The sequence below is a fragment of the Carcharhinus amblyrhynchos genome, chromosome 29, assembly GCF_965287045.1.
Source record: "Carcharhinus amblyrhynchos chromosome 29, sCarAmb.v2.hapA, whole genome shotgun sequence".
Lineage (NCBI taxonomy): Eukaryota > Metazoa > Chordata > Chondrichthyes > Carcharhiniformes > Carcharhinidae > Carcharhinus > Carcharhinus amblyrhynchos.
The window spans coordinates 11,423,105-11,440,942 of NC_137352.1; the positions used below are offsets into that span (position 1 = coordinate 11,423,105).

At 42.9% G+C, this 17,838-nt stretch overlaps 1 protein-coding gene across 1 annotated transcript; it reads left to right on the forward strand.

The window, feature by feature from the left end:
* Positions 1 to 644: 644 nt before the first annotated feature.
* On the forward strand, positions 645 to 16,764 carry trappc4 (trafficking protein particle complex subunit 4). Its single transcript, XM_080214612.1, has 5 exons — positions 645 to 838; positions 4,108 to 4,282; positions 11,905 to 12,008; positions 13,306 to 13,432; positions 16,496 to 16,764. Exons 1-5 carry the CDS (start codon positions 664 to 666, stop codon positions 16,572 to 16,574), a joined length of 660 nt encoding a protein of 219 aa, XP_080070738.1. The 5' UTR covers positions 645 to 663; the 3' UTR covers positions 16,575 to 16,764.
* Positions 16,765 to 17,838: the final 1,074 nt, after the last annotated feature.

Sequence of the window (17,838 nt, forward strand, 5' to 3'; positions counted from 1 at the left end):
TACACATCTCAGGACTCTAAGGGGCAATTTTTAAGCATGGCCAATCAACCTAACCTGCACATCACAAAACCCCATATGGGGGTGGACCAGTGCCTTATACAGCCTCAGCAGTACATCCCTGCTCTCGTATTCTAGGCCTCTAGAAATGAATGCTAACATTGAATTCGCCTTCCTAACTGCCAACTGAACCTGCATATTAACGTTCAGAGAATTCAGAACCAGGACTCCCAAGTCCCTTTGTGTCCCGCACATCTTTGGACAGTGGGTGGAAACCAGAACACCGGGAGGAAACCCACACAGACACAAGGAGAATATGCAAACTCCACACAGACAGTGAGCTAAGTCAGGTCAAACCCAGGTCCCTAGATCTGTGAAGCAGCAGTGCTAACCACTGTGCTACCGTGCCACCCAATTTTCAACTGGTTCATTGTTGATGCACAACAGCGAGAAGACTACATATCCCAACATTCCGTCGCTCAGCGCGGTGCCCCTTGGGAGGTGTAGGCGCTTCACTGCGCAGGCATATAAAGGGGAAAGGGACTACATTTCCCGGCGTTCCCATTCCTGACGCAGTGTCTCCTGGGACCTGTAGGCGCTTCACTGCGCAGCCGCAGGAAGGGGAACGGGACTACATTTCCCACGGTTCCCCCAGGTGGTGCAGCCATGGTGGTTTATAGCGTTTATGTGGTGAATAAAGCTGGCGGCTTGGTTTACCAGTATGACAACTATTCACCTCGCACTGATGTGGAGAAGACCTTCAGCTACCCGCTCGATCTGGTGCTGAAGGTGTACGACGAGCGGGTTGTGGTGTCTTTCGGTCAGAGGGACGGTATCAAAGGTGAGGGCAGGCACGGGAATCGGGCGCGGCTGGCGGCCACTGCTCTTAGGAAAGGTCCCTGAAAGCCTGGGCCTGGCCCAGACAATGGCTTTAAGTAACATTTGTAGCTAATACTCAGTCAGGCACTTTAATCGTCCAGTGTATTTCATTAGTTTTCTTTTTTCCATTACCTAATTCTACTAGCTTACTCTTAAATCATTCACATTTGACAAAGTAAAATTAGGGGCACAGTTCTTAAGGGGTGCAGGAACAGAGGGACCTGGTTGTAAATGTGCAAAATTCATTCAATATGGCAGGAAAGGTAGAGAGATCAGTTGACTGTTTTCTATTTGGGGAAATGCTTTGGGAATTTGAAACACAAAGGGACTTGGAAGTCCTGGTTCTGAATTCTCTGAACGTTAATATGCAGGTTCAGTTGACAGTTAGGAAGGCAAATTCAATGTTAGCATTCGTTTCTAGAGGGCTGGAATACGAGAGCAGGGATGTACTGCTGAGGCTGTATACGGCACTGGTCCACCCCCATTTGGAGTTTTGTGAGTCGTTTTGGGCTCTGTACCTAATGAAGGATGTGCTGGCCTTGGCGACGGTCCAGAGGAGATTCACAAGAATGATCCCATGATTGAAAGTTTTGTAACTTGAAGCGTCTAAGCCAATACTCAATGGCGTTTAGAAGGATGAGGGGGAGCTAATTGAAACTTGCAGAATACTGAGAGGCCTACTTAGAGTGGCTGTGAGGAGGATGTTCTCATTAGTGGAAGAAATGAGAACTCAAGGGCACAACCTCAGAGTGAAGGAATGCTTCTTTTAAAACTGAGATGAGGAGGAATTTCTTCAACCAGAGGGTAGTGAATCTTTAGAACTCATTACCACAGAAGTAAGGAAAGATGGAGACTGAGGGGAGACCTGATGGAGGTCTATAAAATTGAGGCGTAGACAGGGTGGATAGTCAGAGGCTTATTCCCAGGGTAAAAGTGTCAATTACAAGGGGGCGTAGATTCAAGGTGAGAAGGAGAAAATTTAAGGGAGATGTGTAGGGAAGTTTTTCACGCAGTGTGGTGGGTGCCCGGAACATGCTGCCAGAGGAGTTGGTAGAAGCAGGCAAATTTGCAACATTTTAAGAGGCATCTGGATGGTTACATGAACAGGGAGGAAATAGAGTGATATGTACTGAATAAGGACAGAAGGTCTTTTCAGTTTAGGACGTCATGATCGGCACAAGCTTATAGGGCCTGTTCCTGTACTGTTCTGTGTTCAAATACCTTCCACCCTCTGAGTGAAGAAGATGCTCCCTCTAATCCTTCTACCAAGCATTTTAATCTATGCCCCTTAGTAATTGGCCTCTGTTAGGAGAAACGGTGCATCCCTGTCTACCCTACCTCGGCTCCTCATGATCTACTTTTCCATAATTGTGCTAAATATTATATAAGATCTTTTGGCTAGCTCAGGAAGTAGCACACTTGCCTTTTGAATCTGAAGGTTGTAGGTTTAGGTTGGGACTGGATCACATAATCTAGGCTAATGCCTCAATGTAGCATCAAGGGACTGAAGTGTTTTAGAGCGACTGGCTTTCTGGTAAGCTCTTATGCTGGGCTCTGCTTGCTCAGATGAGCCTGTAAAATGTCACCTTCCATTAGGAGCTCAAAAAGAAAGAAATCCCACAACAGCAGTTTAAAGTCCAAACAGGTTTATTTGTAGCAAAAGCCGCAAGCTTTTGGGACAACGAGTCCCTTCATCAGGTGGCTGGGAGTTCTGATCATAAAAAGGACACAGAGACAAACTCAATTTACATGCATAATGATTGGAATGTGAGTCTTTACAGCTAATCAATTCATAAAGGTACAGACAGTGTGAGGGGAGAGAGCTTTAAGCACAGGTTAAGGAGATCTGTATTGTTTCCAGGCAGGAAAGTTAGTGAGATTTTGCAAGAACAGGCAAGTTGTGGGGGCTACAGATAGTGTGACATGAACCCAAGATCCCGGTTGAGGCCATTCTCACGTGTGCGGAACTTGGCTATCAGTTTCTGCTCAGCGACTCTGCGCTGTCGTGTATTGTGAAGGCTGCCTTGGAGAATGCTTACCCAAAGATCAGAGGCCAAATGCCCACGACCGCTGATGTGTTCCCCAACACGAAGAGAACAGTCTTGCATGGCGATTGTCGAGCGGTGTTCATTCATCCGTTGTCGTAACGTCTGCATGGTTCCCCCCCCCCAATGTACCAAGCCTCAGGACATCCTTTCCTGCAGCGTATCAGGTTGACAACGTTGGCCAAGTTGCAAGAGTATGTACCATGTACCTGGTGGATGGTGTTCTCATGTGAGATGGTGGCATCTGTATTGATGATCCGGCACGTCATAGAGGGTGCTGTAGCAGGATTGTGTGGTGTCGTGGTCATTGTTCTCCTGAAGGCTGGGTAGTTTAAATTGGTGTTGTGGGATTTCTTTCTGTTTTACCCCAGTCCAACGCCGGCATCTCCACATCCATTAGGAGCTCACTCAGTGTCCTTGCCAGCATTGAAACCTCAACCAAAATTATGTTCAAATTTTTTAAAACCTCTATTTCATCGCTGGTTTACGGGATCTTGTGCTGTACACTGCTACAAAAAACACCGCATTTACAAGCACCTTAACGTAAAATGTCACCAGCTTGTGGAACAATAGTGAGTATACTTAAGTGTTAACTTTTAAGCTATGAAATGCTTTGAAATGTTAGGAATATAAAGGTGCTATGTAGATCATGTTTGGTTTTTTTTCCCTTCCACTTGTCCCAGCTCTAAGAGCTAGAGCTCTGTTTCTTTTCAATTCTTCTATGTATTGAACATTCTTCGATGCCAAGAGGGGTCCTGAATTTAAACACAATCCAAATTTAGCAGTTTAACAGTGTAGACTTTGTCTGTGTTCATACCAGAAACTCTCAATTATTCTTAAAAGTACTTTCTCCCCACGTGTCCGCATGGGTTTCCTCTGGGTGTTCCAGTTTCCTTCCACAGTCTGAAAGTCGTGCTGGTTAGGTGCATTGACCATGTTAAATTTTCCCTCAGTGAACCCGAACAGGTGCTGGAGTGTGGTGACTAGGGGATTTTCACAGTAACTTCATTGCAGTGTTAATGTAAGCCTACTTGTGACACTAATAAATAAACTTTTAAAGAAAACTTTTGACTGTTGAATTTAAAATGTTTTACTGACAATGGTAGTTTGAACCATGACGCATGTGTATGCAAGCTTTGAATATTGTTACTCTGGTGTTTGAATTTTATTTTTTTTTGTTCCCTAGTTGGATATGCTGTGCTTTCAATTAATGGGATTGATGTCAATGGAAGGTATTTGAATGATAACAGGGATGTGCTGGAGTATCTGAATACCGCTTTCAATTATCCTTTGGCAATTCGCTTTGGACGTCCTCGTTTGACATCGAATGAGAAATTAATGCTGGCCTCCATGTTTCACTCGTAAGTTTTGGAATGGAAAAAAATAATGAAGTTCAGAAATATGGCATGTTTCACTTGGGCGATGGATGTCAGTTAGCTCAGCTGGCTGGCAAGTGGATCAGTGTGATGCCAACAGCCTGGGTTTAATTCCCATTCTGGCTGATGTAGCCTCCTCTCTCTGCCCTTGACGGTGGAAGGCAATAGCAAGCCATCACTGAAAAAAGCTGCCGGGTAAATGGTTTAGGATGAAGCATCTAAAATCAATGAGCCATGGACCAGCCTTTGGATACAGTATATGTGAAGGAATGAACGTTGTGGGTGTACTTTCGTGTTACTCTGCTGGTTTATCTAATACTATCTTGCTGAATTTTTTCCCTGTAAAATTAGTCTCTGGGTTCAAATAATTCTAAACTTTCCAAACACTGAACTAGGGACCCTTTTGGATCATAGGTTTGAATGAAGAAGGCTATTTTGTCCTTTAAATATGCAGTGCATGTATCCCAGTTTTCTATTTAAAGCCTTTATGTCCATAATATTTATGACCTTTTGTTAAAGGTCTTATCTGAAGACCAATGTCACTAGAAGTGTTAATACTTCCTCCGCTATGCACTGGACTGCAAGCCTTGATTTTTACACCAAGGGCTAGTGTCTGTTACTGGGCCTCAAACGTTCAACCAGAAATGAATGTGCAGTATTGTACTGCTCTGTGAGGTGAGGATTTGGGTTTAATATCACTCGGATGTGCCATGTAAGAAGGCCAGGCTCTTCCCAGACAGCCTCAAGTATATCTTGTATGCTGTGTAGCAGCACTGACGGAGAGAACTACTTTCTAGAAAGACTCAGAGCTGTCTTTATTAAACTGCCACGCAAAGAATGAAGTCAGCTGGTACTAATGCTAACTTTTATCAGCTTGAGCTCACATCATCTCACTAGCAGGTGACTGCTAATTGAATGTTACTATTGTCTCAAGTCCAGAGTAACTTGTGAGAAAGGCCAATATAGTCAAGAAAGTCATTTAATCTAATCATTACATTGATCTCCATAAAGCTTTTATGGATAATGCACCCATCACTGACATGCTGGATGTCTCTGTACATTCCTCAATGTTAAGTGCACAGATAGAGATTGTGCTGGAAATTAGTGCACTATTACGCTGTCCTCAGAATGAGGAAAGGTGTGAGTTTAACAAAACAGGTCTGTTCAAATCTTGACCTGAACTGTTTAGAGAGCGGAGGCAACACACACGCATGCAAAAAGAATAGAAACTGAAAGGAAAGGTAACCCACTTTCTCCCTGGTGTGTCCTGTTGGTTGGCTACAGAAGGCAATTACGCTGCTTGATCCCCCCCGCACGCGCGCGCGCGCCTAGATATCGGCAGTAAGAAGTCTCACAACACCACATTTAAAGCCCACCAAGTTTATTTGGTAGCAGACGCCACTAGCTTTCAGAGCGCTGCTCCTTCATCACTTATGCTCTGTTTGCGATCAGAACTCATAAAGGCACAAACTCAATTTACGTGAATAACGATTGGAATGCGAGTCTTTACAGCTAATCAACTCTTCAAAGGTAAAGACAGTGTGAGTGGAGAGAGCTTTAAGCACTGGTTAAAGAAATGTGTATCGTCTCCAGACAGGACAGTTAGTGACATTTTGCAAGTCGTAGGGGTTACAGATAATGTGACATGAGCCCAGGATTCCAGCTGAGGCCGTCCTCGTGTGTCAAGATCTTCAAAAAGCCTAGAAGATCTTCGGGTAAGCGTTCTCCAAGGTGGCCTTCACAACACACGACAGCGCAGAGTCGCTGAGCAGAGACTGATAGCAAATTCTGCACTCATGAGGATGGCCTGACAAGGAGCAGCGCTCTGAAAGTTTGTGGCATTTGTTACCATATGAACCTGTTGGACTTTAACCTGGTTTTGTGAGACTTCTTGCTGTGTTTACCCCAGTCCAACACCGGCATCTCCACAGCATAGCTATTGGACCAGGCAGATACTCATGTTCACAAGGTAGCCCTGGTGGAAAAAACATCTAACTGTCAGGATTAGAGCTAAAAGGGGAAAACCTGCACTTGCTGAAATAAACAAAGATGGACCATAATGAAAATGCACAACTTGCATTTCAGCATCAGAAAATTGATTAATGTTTCAGATAGAGAAACTTTATTAGAGGCAACACAGGATCTCTGCTTGAAATATTGATCTGTTAGTCCAGCTTCTGAAAAGACATGTCAGCTCCTAGCATTTTATCTGAACTTTTTTAATGTAGCAATACTCTAGTTAACACTGCTGATGCAGATAGAATATTGTCTGCGCAAAAGTGGAAATTTGTTATTGTCTTCACCTCTGGTATGACATTGGATACAGTTATTAGTTTAAAAACAGAATGGTTCATGTACACTATATTTATGCATATATATAAAACATACATCCATGATACCTACATTCACACATGTTATAGGCAAATGTATCTATACTACATTGCATTCTGCCATTAAAGCACTTACAGTTGGATTAATAAAGCTAAAGTGTATTTATTAGTCACAAGGCTTACATTAACACTTCAGTGAAATTCCCCTAATAAAAACAGCAGGTTGAGTTTATGTTAGATTATTGAGAACAGAAGATCTTTTGAACAGATTTTTTTTCTGACAATAAGTATTCTAAGGTGTGTGCCTGAAGAGAGGCTTTCAAATTGATGATATAAATATTATAAAAAGAGAGGGATCCCCAACAATGACCTGAGCTTTCCTCTTAACTGAGTTGTTAAGTAGGTTATTGGGCTTTGTCTGCCCTCTGCCAATGATTTCACCTGCAGTGTTGACAATCCAGGCCTGCTTACTTTTTTGCATTTCATGCTCTGATCACTGAACCAGAATGTCATGTTGACTTTTGTACACCCTCTCTAAAATATCTTGACTCACTCCAAACCCTTTTAGTTTACTAATTAAAAGCAGATGCTGGCTAGCCTTTTCACAAGAACATTTGGTATTCTCTGAGAAGCTTAGCTTCTGGTCTAAATGTGTTACAAGATGCTTGAAACGCTGTACAATCTCTACCAGTTGGTCATAAAATACAGAGGTTTGCACATATGCAGGCCATTGTGATATAAAAACAGATCTTTGCAGATCAATGTAGATAAAATCAGAGCTCTCGATTGACAGCATATCTGAAGGGTGGCAGCACGTTCAAAGTAATTTCCTTCAGTTGTCATCTCTTTAAAAATAGACCCACCAAAGTCACATCATTTGCATCCTTAAATAAATAAGTATTAGTTCCCTTGATTCTCATCTTGTTGGTGTATCTAGAAAATAACAACACAGCCCTGAGGAGCACCTGTGTTTATAATCTGTTGGTCAGATTAAAAAGCCATACGTACAAACATGCTGAAAGTGGTCCAATGGACTAGGCCTCCATTCACATTTTAAAATAAGCAACCTTTTGTAACAGGATGTGAATTTGCATTGTGTTGAATGCTGACCAGTTATGAGGCCCACTAGAGAAAGGGTAACATCCTCAGTTCCCCTTTCGTAGAATCCCTATTGTTCAGAAGGAGGCCATTCGGCCCATCAAGCTTGCACTGGCAACAATCACACCTAGTCCCTATCTTCATAACCCCTCGTATTTATAACCCCCCTGACACTAAGGGGCAATTTAGCATGGAGAATCGGCCTAACCTGCACATCTTTGGAGTGTGGGAGGAAACCAGAGGACCCAGAGAAAACCCACACAGACAGTAGGAGAACATGCAGTCTTAACTCAGACAGTAACTTGAAGTCCCTGGCAGCAATGCTAACCACTCTGCCATCGTCCTGCCGAAGGGGATCGAGATAATCTGATACAGGCGAATTGAGTACTGTTTGTACAGTTAGCCAATAAGGAGATGAGAGTCACTTCTCTAAAATCATTGTGATTTGGCCCCTGGCCCCTTAGGCACAGATATGAGGTTGATGCTTTCCAAGTATGTGAAACAGTGCATATATCCAATAAAAATTGAAATGAGTATTGTAAATATCCCTTTAAGCTGTTGAGCATGTTCTTTTAGTACTCTACCCCATAGTCCACCAGGATCAGGAGCTTTACATGGTTTGAATATGGGAAATAACTGATGCAACCTCATTCTGTGATAACTGCGCAGTTATCAATCACACATCTTGCTACGTTCACTTCTAAACTCAACCACATCAAATCTTACATAAAATTGATTAAGATCATTAATAAAAGTAGAACACTGCACAGCCACATTCTGTTTTTACTTTTGCCTGCCCATCATTGTGTTAAGCTCTCCCCATGCCTGCCTGGATTGCCTGTACTCTATTTTTGAATTCAATTGTTGCTTTTCTCATTTTGGATTTGAATTCTTTTTGCTTTTTTCCATAGGGACTAGGAGCAGGAGTAGTCCATCTGGCCCCTTGAGCCTGCTCCGCCATTCAATAAAATTATGATCTTTTCATGGACTCGGCTCCACTTGCCTGCCTGTGCGCCAAATCCTTTAATTCCTTTACTGTCCTTGACAATATCAGTTTCACCTTTAAGAAATGTCAACTTCTTCTCGTGCAGAGATTTTTTAAAAAAAATCCCTTGGCATCCAAGGTTTATTGTTTGGAAATACTTTAACTGCTTTGTGTCCAAAGAAAACTAGATGTATAATGCTGAAATATCTGTCAACCCATATGGATCACCACGCCAATCAAAAACGCTTGCCAGTCAGAGACATCAAAACAGTCCATCAGCTTCTCCCTCCTCCATAGAATCATGGAAACTCTTCAGTGCAGAAGGAGGCTATTTGGCCGATCGAGTCTGTACTGACCACAATCCCACCCAGGCCCTATCCGCATAACCCCATACATTTACCCTAGCTACTCCCCTGACACTAAGGGGCATTTTAACATGGCCAGTCCCCCTAATCAGCACATCTGTGGACTGTGGGAGAAAACTGGAGCACCCAGAAGAAACTCAGGCAGACAAGGGAAGAATGTACAAATTCCACACAGACGGTGACCCAAGCTGGGAATCGAGCCCGAGTCTTTGGTGCTCTGAGGCAGCGGCGCTGACCACTGTGCCACCATGCCCTGCTTGCCTTTGTCCATACCTCCTTTGTTCAGGATAGGTCTTTCACGTTTCACGCAGTGTCTGTACGTTGGTGGGATATGTATAACTTTATGATCCAACTTCCCAAGAAGCGGTCTGCACACTGCCTTGTACATTTCCCTCTATTGCCTTAGCATGAATCCGGAATGTGAGTTGAATGAGTGGGACAGGTGACACGCTGCTGCAGAGGGGAAAGGTATGCCAAGAGGCAAAAAGTACTGAAATCCCCAAGTATAAACACTGACTGATGATGAAAGCACAAATTTAAAACTATTCACAATCCTTTCAGCAGCTTCTTTATTGTTTGGTGCAGGCATGTAAACCGGAATAAGCTATTTGACCAAATTTGCATGGTAAATAAAAGAATCCGAATGATACAATGAGGCTCTTTTGTCTCTGGTACACACTTGGTTCATGTACCTGAAATTGCGTTGTCCAGCCATCTTCAATCCAGCCCACTGCCAAGTGATTTCTGTGGTGTTGCTTTATCTCAGTCCGCTCTAATAAGAGCGTAACCCTTGATGTCAACATTACTACTGTCCTTATGGAGCTGTGTCTCCGTGAAGCAAATGAAATTACTCAGTTTATAATCCTCTTCAAATTTAACTTTTGCTGCAAGTTTATCCAACCCTCTTGTTTAATGACAGCAAATTTGACACAATAATCACTGGAAGTAGGTGTCTTTGATTTGATTTATTATTGTCACATTTTACATACAGTGAAAAATATTGTTTCTTGCATGCTATACAGACAAAGTATACCATTCATGGATAAGTAAAGCAGAGAGTGCAGAATGTAGTGTACAGTCATAGCTAGAGTGTAAAGATCAGCTTAATGCGAGGTAGGTCCTTTCACAAGTCTGACAGCAGCAGGGAAGAAGCTGTTCTTGAGTCGGTTGGCACGTGTACTCAGAACTTTTTATCTTTTTCCTGATGGAAGAAGGTGGAAGAGAGAATGTCCAGACGTGGGGTCCTTAATTATGCTGGCTGATTTTCAGAGGCAGTGGGAAGTGTAGACAGTGTCAGTGGATGGGAGGCTGGTTCGAGTGATGGACTGGGCTTCGTTCACGATCCTTTATAGTTAATTGCAGTTTTGGACAGAGCAGGAGCAATACCAAGCTGTGATACAGCTGGAAAGAATGCTTTCAATGGTGCATCTGTAGAAGTTGGTGAGAGTTGTAGCAGATGTGCCAAATTTCCTTAGTCTTCTGAGAAAGTAGAGGCATTGGTGGACTTTCTTAACTATGTTCTCCACTACGCTCCTGAAGTTGATGACTGTATCCTTCATTTTGTCGACATTGAGGGAGATTATTGTCGGTCACGCCAGTTCACCAGATTCTCTATCTCTTTCCCGTACTCCATATCGTCATTGTTCGCGATCCGACCCATTATGTTGGTGTCATCAAACTTAAAAATCGAGTTGGAGGGGAATCTGGCCACACGGTCATAGGTGTATAAGGAGTATAGTTAGGGGCTGCAGACAGAGCCTTGTGGAGCACTGGTGTTGAGGATGATAGTGGAGGAGGTGTTGTTCACTATTCTTAGTGATTGCAATCTGTGGGTTAGGAAGTTCAGGATCCAGTTGCAGAGGCAGGAGCTGAGCCTCTTGGAGTCTGGAGATGAGTTTTGTAGGAATAATGATGTTGAAGTCTGAGCTGTAGTTGATAAATAGAAGGCTGACGTAGATGTCTTTGTTATCTAGGCGTTCCAGGGTTGAGTGCAGGGTCAGGGAGATGGTTTCTGCTGTGGACCTGTTGCGGTGGTAGGCAAACTAGTGAATCGAGGCAATTTGGGAGGCTGGAATTGATTCATGCCATGACTAACCTTTTAAAACACTTCACAATGAAGGATATCAGAGCTACCGGATGATACTCATTAAGGTTCTCTGCCTGGTTTTCCTTTGGTACCGGGATGAGCCTCCATAATCTGTTCCTGACTCCTCCTCCTCGTGCCTCTTAATCTTAATCTTAAATTTTCTTTCGCCGTTTAGTTTTTCATGACAATGTTCAGGCAGGGGCAGTGTTGTTATTAGGAGTGTATGTCTTGTCCCCCAGTGTTGAACAGGAACTCCCGAGAATATGTGATAATCAGAGGGTTATAGCGGTACTCACTCACTCCGTAACCTCTAGTTGTAGTTTCAAAGTTTCCTTGTGTTACCACAGTAAAATGGACAGCACCACACCTCACGGTAGAAGTCCACTTTAATAGTTGCCACCTGCTCAAACTCCAACAAAACAGTTTAACACAAGCCAAACAACCAACTTCCACAGGTGAAGTGCAGCAAAGCCACATCCCCTTTTTAGAAACAACCCTCTCTGCAGATTCTTGCATCGGTAACAAACTTCTGAAGTCCGCTCTGCAATGTACTGAGTGAAAAATCGACAAAGCAGTCAATTCATGCTTAGTGAATTCAAGTACAGCAAAAAAGCACATCCTTTACAAATTCTATCCTGGGTGATTGATTGTAGTAAGACATGGAATTAATGGCCTCGCTTTATGTCTGGGCTTTGTGAAGGATATTTTACTGTACCCTAATAAAGTTTTGTTTATGTTCTCAGGCTGTTTGCAATTGGATCCCAGTTATCACCAGAGCCTGGAAGTTCTGGGATTGAAGTTCTAGAAACAGACGCCTTCAAATTGCATTGTTTTCAAACACTAACAGGTGAATCATAGCCTGCCATTTCTTCAGATTATTTCACCAATGCCCCCTGTCTCCATGGTAAAGATAATGTGGTTCTGTTGTCGAGAAGAGTTTTGTTGATGATGGGACAGAGATGTTTGAAATCAGAAATAGTTTTGGTGAGAGTAAATAAGGAGAAGTTGCTTTTTGGTGATCAAACCGGAGGAGATTGTTCGAAGATAATTGATAGACACCAGGAGGATATATACACTACATGTCAACAGGTAGAAGGTCATTTAGTCTCAAGTCTGTTTGCCATTCAATGAAAGTTCTCTATTAGTGTCACAAATAGGGTTACATTAACACCAATGAAGTTACAGTGAAAATCCCCTTGTCGCCACGCTCTGGCGTCTGTTTGGTTGAGGGAAAAGTTAGCATGGCCAATGCATCTAACCTACACATCTTTCAGAGCACCTGGAAGAAACCCATACAGACATGGGGAGAATGTGCAAACTTCCCTCCCCACAGACAGTGACCCAAGCTGGGAATCAAACCCAGGTCCTTGGCGCTGAGAGGCAGTAGAGCTAACCCTTGTGCTACCATGCTACCCATCCATACCTATTTTCATATACTCATCTTTGACCCAAATTCCTTAATACATTTTGGTTAACAAAAACCTTGTCAATCTCAGATTTAGAGCTAATAATTGATCAAGTGTTAACTGCTGTTTGTGGACAAGACTTCCAAATTTCTTACCACTCTTTGTGTTTGGAAGTGTTTTCTAATGTCATCCCTGAAAGGTCTGGTGCTAGGCTGTGTCCCCAGTCCTCGATTTTCCCCCCAACATTGTGTGTGTCTCTCTCTCTCCCCCTATACAATCTGTTCTTAATATCTTGGAAAAGTAAAACAAACCGTTTCTTAAGCTTTGAAATTCTGCTTTATTTATTTGGTGAGCTGCTGGAACGCACAGTTTCGATCGGGACTTTCAAAACAAAATTGGTTAAATACTTGGGGGAACAAATAATGGAATATGGGAAAAGAGCAGATGAGTGGGATTAATGGATATATCTATTGAAGAGTTGGCACAAGTATGATGGGCCAAATGGCCTCTTGTGCTGCAGCATTCAGTGACTCTCTGCGGTAGAAAGTGATGAAGTGTAATGTGGTTGAGAATCAATAACAGTCATGTTCCATTCTGACTGGATTCTCAATAGAGTATCAAGTAGTTCTTGGAACTCGTAGCTTATTTATGGCTTATGGGCTGAAGTTGCCCTTTAGAGTGAGTTATTCTGATTTGCTTGTTCTGTGTTTAATTTTTTTTTGTTCTTCACTGTTAAAGGAATTAAGTTCATCGTGTTGGCAGACCCTCGACAAGCTGGCATCGATTCTCTCCTTCGGAAGATTTATGAAATTTATTCAGACTTTGCTCTTAAAAATCCATTCTACTCTCTCGAGATGCCGATCAGGTACAGCTGTAAACTCGGTGTGAATAAGGAATTGTAGTGTCCAAATTTTGTGCCTTGGAAAAGACACCAGTGGCACAATGGTTAGCATTGCTGCCTCACAGTGCCAGGGAACCGGGTTCGCTTCCTGGCTTGGGTCACTGTCTGTGTGGAGGTTGTATGTTGCCCCAGTGTCTGCTTGGGTTTCCTTCCACAGTCCAAAGATGTGCTGGTTAGGTGTATCGATCCAAACAGGTGCCAGAGAATGGTGACTAGGGGAATCTCACAGTAACTTCGTTACTGTGTGAATGTTAGCTTTATTTGTGACAAACTTATAAACTATAAACAAATAAACACCAGTTCGCCACCGATCTGTAGATTTGGACCCACATCTGTGTATTTCGTCAGCTTGCTGTTTGATCATAAACTAGGCATCAGCTTCAGGTAAAACTACCTCTGGGATGAATTTTACACTAAACCGAGCCAGAAGTAGCACAGTGTCAACAATAGTTGGATTCTCTGCCTTTGTCTGCTGCATTGCTGCTTTAACATGCCATCTGTTCTCTTTCCTAATGACAGTGGGGCTTATTTTCTGCCTTTTAGCTTTGCCCACTGTTAACACATCTCTTTGAGAAAATAAACCCTGCTGCTTTGGAGTAAGTGCCAAATAGATGCTGGGCACTACCACAGGGAAGGGAAGTTTTGAGGAGCAGTCGTTTGCTATACATAGACTTGCTGCGACTCACTTGAGTGGAATTAGCAGAGATCTGGGGAGGGTCTTGCCCTGATGCCAGGTGCTCAATAGGTAGAGACTATATTTGCTACTGAATTTAAAAGGTTGGCACGTTTGTTCATTTGATGATTATAGTCTATGTTGTCATTGTAATTTTCGTGGTGTTGTGCTTTTCTGGGACGGTGGGGCAACCTGTTGTTTTGACAGCCTAAATGGAACTTGCTCTCCCTCGGGTGCAGAGATACCAGATATGGCGCAACCTGAATGAAGATAAAGGAATGTTTTTTTTTGAATAAGTTTCAGGTGCTGTGAATGCAGGGAACTGGTGGATCTACTCAGATTTTCAGAAGGCATTTGATCAGGTGCCTTGTCAAAAGTTATTATGGAAAATAGAAACTCATGATGTAGGGGCATGGATATAAGATTGACTGGTGAACTGTAAACAGTGAGTAGGCATAAATGGGTCCTTCATTGGTTGGCAGAATATGACAAGTGGTGTACTGGGACCTCAACTCTTTACAATTTATACCAACAATTTGGATGAAGGAGCCTATGGTCTGGGGCAGAGTTTAAAAAATAAGGGGTCGCTCATTTAAATCAGTTGAGGTTTGTTTTTGCTGTGGGTTGAGAAAGTGGCTGAGGCAGCTTCTTTGGATATCCTTAAGGCAGAAGTAGATAAATCCTTAATCAAAGGGCAAGTGGTTATTGGGGTAGGCGGGAATGTGAACTTCAGATTAAAATTAGATAATGAATGGCGAAGCAGGCTCCAGGGACAGAGTAGCCTACTCCTCCTCATTTGTATGTTTATATGACAATTAGGAGAATTCCATAAACTTCAATTTACAAAGAAACTGCAGTGATGCTTCATTGTATTATCTAATCTGTGCATGAGAACCTATCGAAAGAACATTTTGGCTCGAATGTCCCTTTTGGAATACTATAAGAGTTCAGCATCTGCACTGAGCATCACAAACGCCAACTGGGAATCACCATCCTAAGTAACAAGGTTTAAAGTGGATGTTTAATTTTTATTGATGTTGTTTCATGTCCTGCACCAGGTGGTGCACAAGGCAGAGTTTAATCTGCTCGCACAGCAAATTCACCAGAGGCTGGTAGCTTGAGAGATGCCACTGCGCACCAAGCATGGCTGACAAGAGGTCTCTGCTCTTCCCACCAGCCATTAGATGGTTGGAAGGCTGATCATTTGGCCGTGTTCTGAACACACCTTCCTTGGCCATCATGTCCTGGGCTGGGACACAAACCTGAAGTTTCTGGCTCAGAGAGAGGGACACTACCCACTGCACCACAAGGCCTCTCATCTATTGATACAGGACCTTGAATTTTCTCCATACCATTAGTTCTTCCCTTTGGGAAATTCTCAATTTAGAGGGATATTTAAAAGACTTTGCCAGGATAACCGGTGGGATTAAACATTGTCTCTTTTTTGCTGATCTCTTTACGAGATGCCTGCAAGTCAGAAATAGCTGAGAATCAATTGAGGGTGTTCAAAGTTAGTTTATTTAATAATCACAAGCAGGCTTACATTGGCACTGCAATTAAGTTGCTATGAAAATCCCTTAGTCGCCACACTCCGGCGTCTGTTCGGGTTCATTTATTTAAGGGCTACTCCAGGTAGCTAAGTGACACAGAGTGGAACAAGGACACTGATGCCGCAAGAGGGAAGCTTCATAAGGTACTGAGCAGGTTCAATTTTGGCTTGGGTCACTGTCTATGTGAAGTTTGCACATTCTGCCACATGTCCGGATGCTCCGGTTTCCTCCCACAGTCCAAAAGACGTGCTGGTTAAGTGCAATGGCTGTGCTAAATTCTCCCTCTGTGTACCCAAACAAGCGCCAGATTGTGGCGATAAGGGGATTTTCACATTAATTTCATTGCAGTGTGAATGTAAGCCAACTTTTGACTAATAAATAAACAAACTGATTAACTATCACAACCTCGACTCAGTGCTATCTTGTTCTGCTGCACTGGTTTGTCCATGAGTACAGCTTTGGTTTTAACCTTCCCCATCAGCTCAGTACCTGAGCCTGTTCGGGTACACTGGGGGAGAATTTAGCATGGCCAGTGCACCTAACCAACGTGTCTTTCGGACTGTGGGAGGAAATAGGAACACCTGGAGGAAATCGTGCAGACTCCACACAGGCAGTGATCCAAACCAGGAATCGAACCTGGTCCCTGGTGCTGAGAGGCAGCAGTACTAAGCACTGTGCTATTGTGCCGCCCAGATCATGACATGAGTATTTACTCAATTGTGGGTTATTGGTTGAAACGGTGTAGTTGAATTTGAAATAATTCCCTTGATCTATTTTGTATTTAGAACTGTCTTTTATCTGCAGGTGCGACCTGTTTGAACAGAATTTGAAAGTGGCTTTGGAGATCGCAGAGAAGGCTGGAACTTTTGGAGCGGGATCTTGATCTCATCTGGAAGGCTGTCTAACCTTCCGAGTGTTTGGTGTATTCGGTTGCTATGTATATATTTTGTTAATAATCAAAGGTTTTGGAAATGTAAACTCTTATGGATCAGAACCCTGAATATAAGAGAAGCGTAATGCAGGCAAGGAATTGCAATCTGTATATATGGGAAATAAATAAACTGTTACAACAAGTTTTCATTGCTTTTTTTTCCCCCCTTATGTTCTCAGATATTGTTTCCTTTGTAGTTCAGCATTCCGTGGGCACTAAATGGCCATCGTTTGTGACAGTTGATAGGTGAGTGTCAGTAAGCTAGTGAACTGTGGGCAGAGGGAATCGCAGCTGTGCCGTGTATGTTTTGTTGAAGCATCTCCTGCATTTCAAACGTCTTGTGTAAATTTCTGCTGCTTCTAAAAAAGCTCATCATTTCCAGTCAATCCGTAAGCTTCCGCAACCACAGAGAATGCCTTCTAATTATCCTTTGACTGCCCCCGAGGGCGAGTTATCTCAGGATATTGCAGCAGACTGTCATTACCAGGAAGGAACAGATTGTCAAATTCCCCTTCCTTAGCAGAATAATAAATTCTTACGTGGCGTAAACTCCTGACTAGCATAATCAATAAAACTAACTCTCACATCTTTGGAGTGTGGGAGGAAACCCATGCAGACATGGGGAGAATGTGTGCAGTTTGCACAATGACCCAAGCTGGGTCCCTGGTGTTGTGAGGCAGTAGTGCTAACCACTGCTATCGTGCTGCCAAATTCAAGATCTGCTGGATATTGTCCCCTTTTTTTTGCCACCTATCTGTGTCTTATATGCATTTACTGCAATACTCAAAGTAATGCTTGACTTCATTTTCCCCCTCCAAATCTAAGAACAATTTAACTCCTGATGGCTGCTATGTGGTTAATGGAAGCTACAGTCCTGTTTTTCCAACCTCATTGGAGATTGACCCTGGAATGTCCCTAAGCTGTATGGCTAAATAGCTTGTGTGTTGAGAAGTTGTGGTTCAGAGACGACTGTCTAATTCTAAAGCAGCCGTTTTATATATTATCCTACCATGGAAGTTTAAAAGAAGTCAGATGGATGGCTTGCACTTGATTCCTGGGTACAGCATGAAACTCTCACAATTTAACATTGATGCAGAGGGTTAATGAAGATGACCAGGTGGAAAATGACACTGTCATGCTGGTACAGCAGGTTGTGCTTTTTCAAATGTGGAGTGAAATTTTGATTTATTATTGTCAGTGTATTGGTATACAGTGA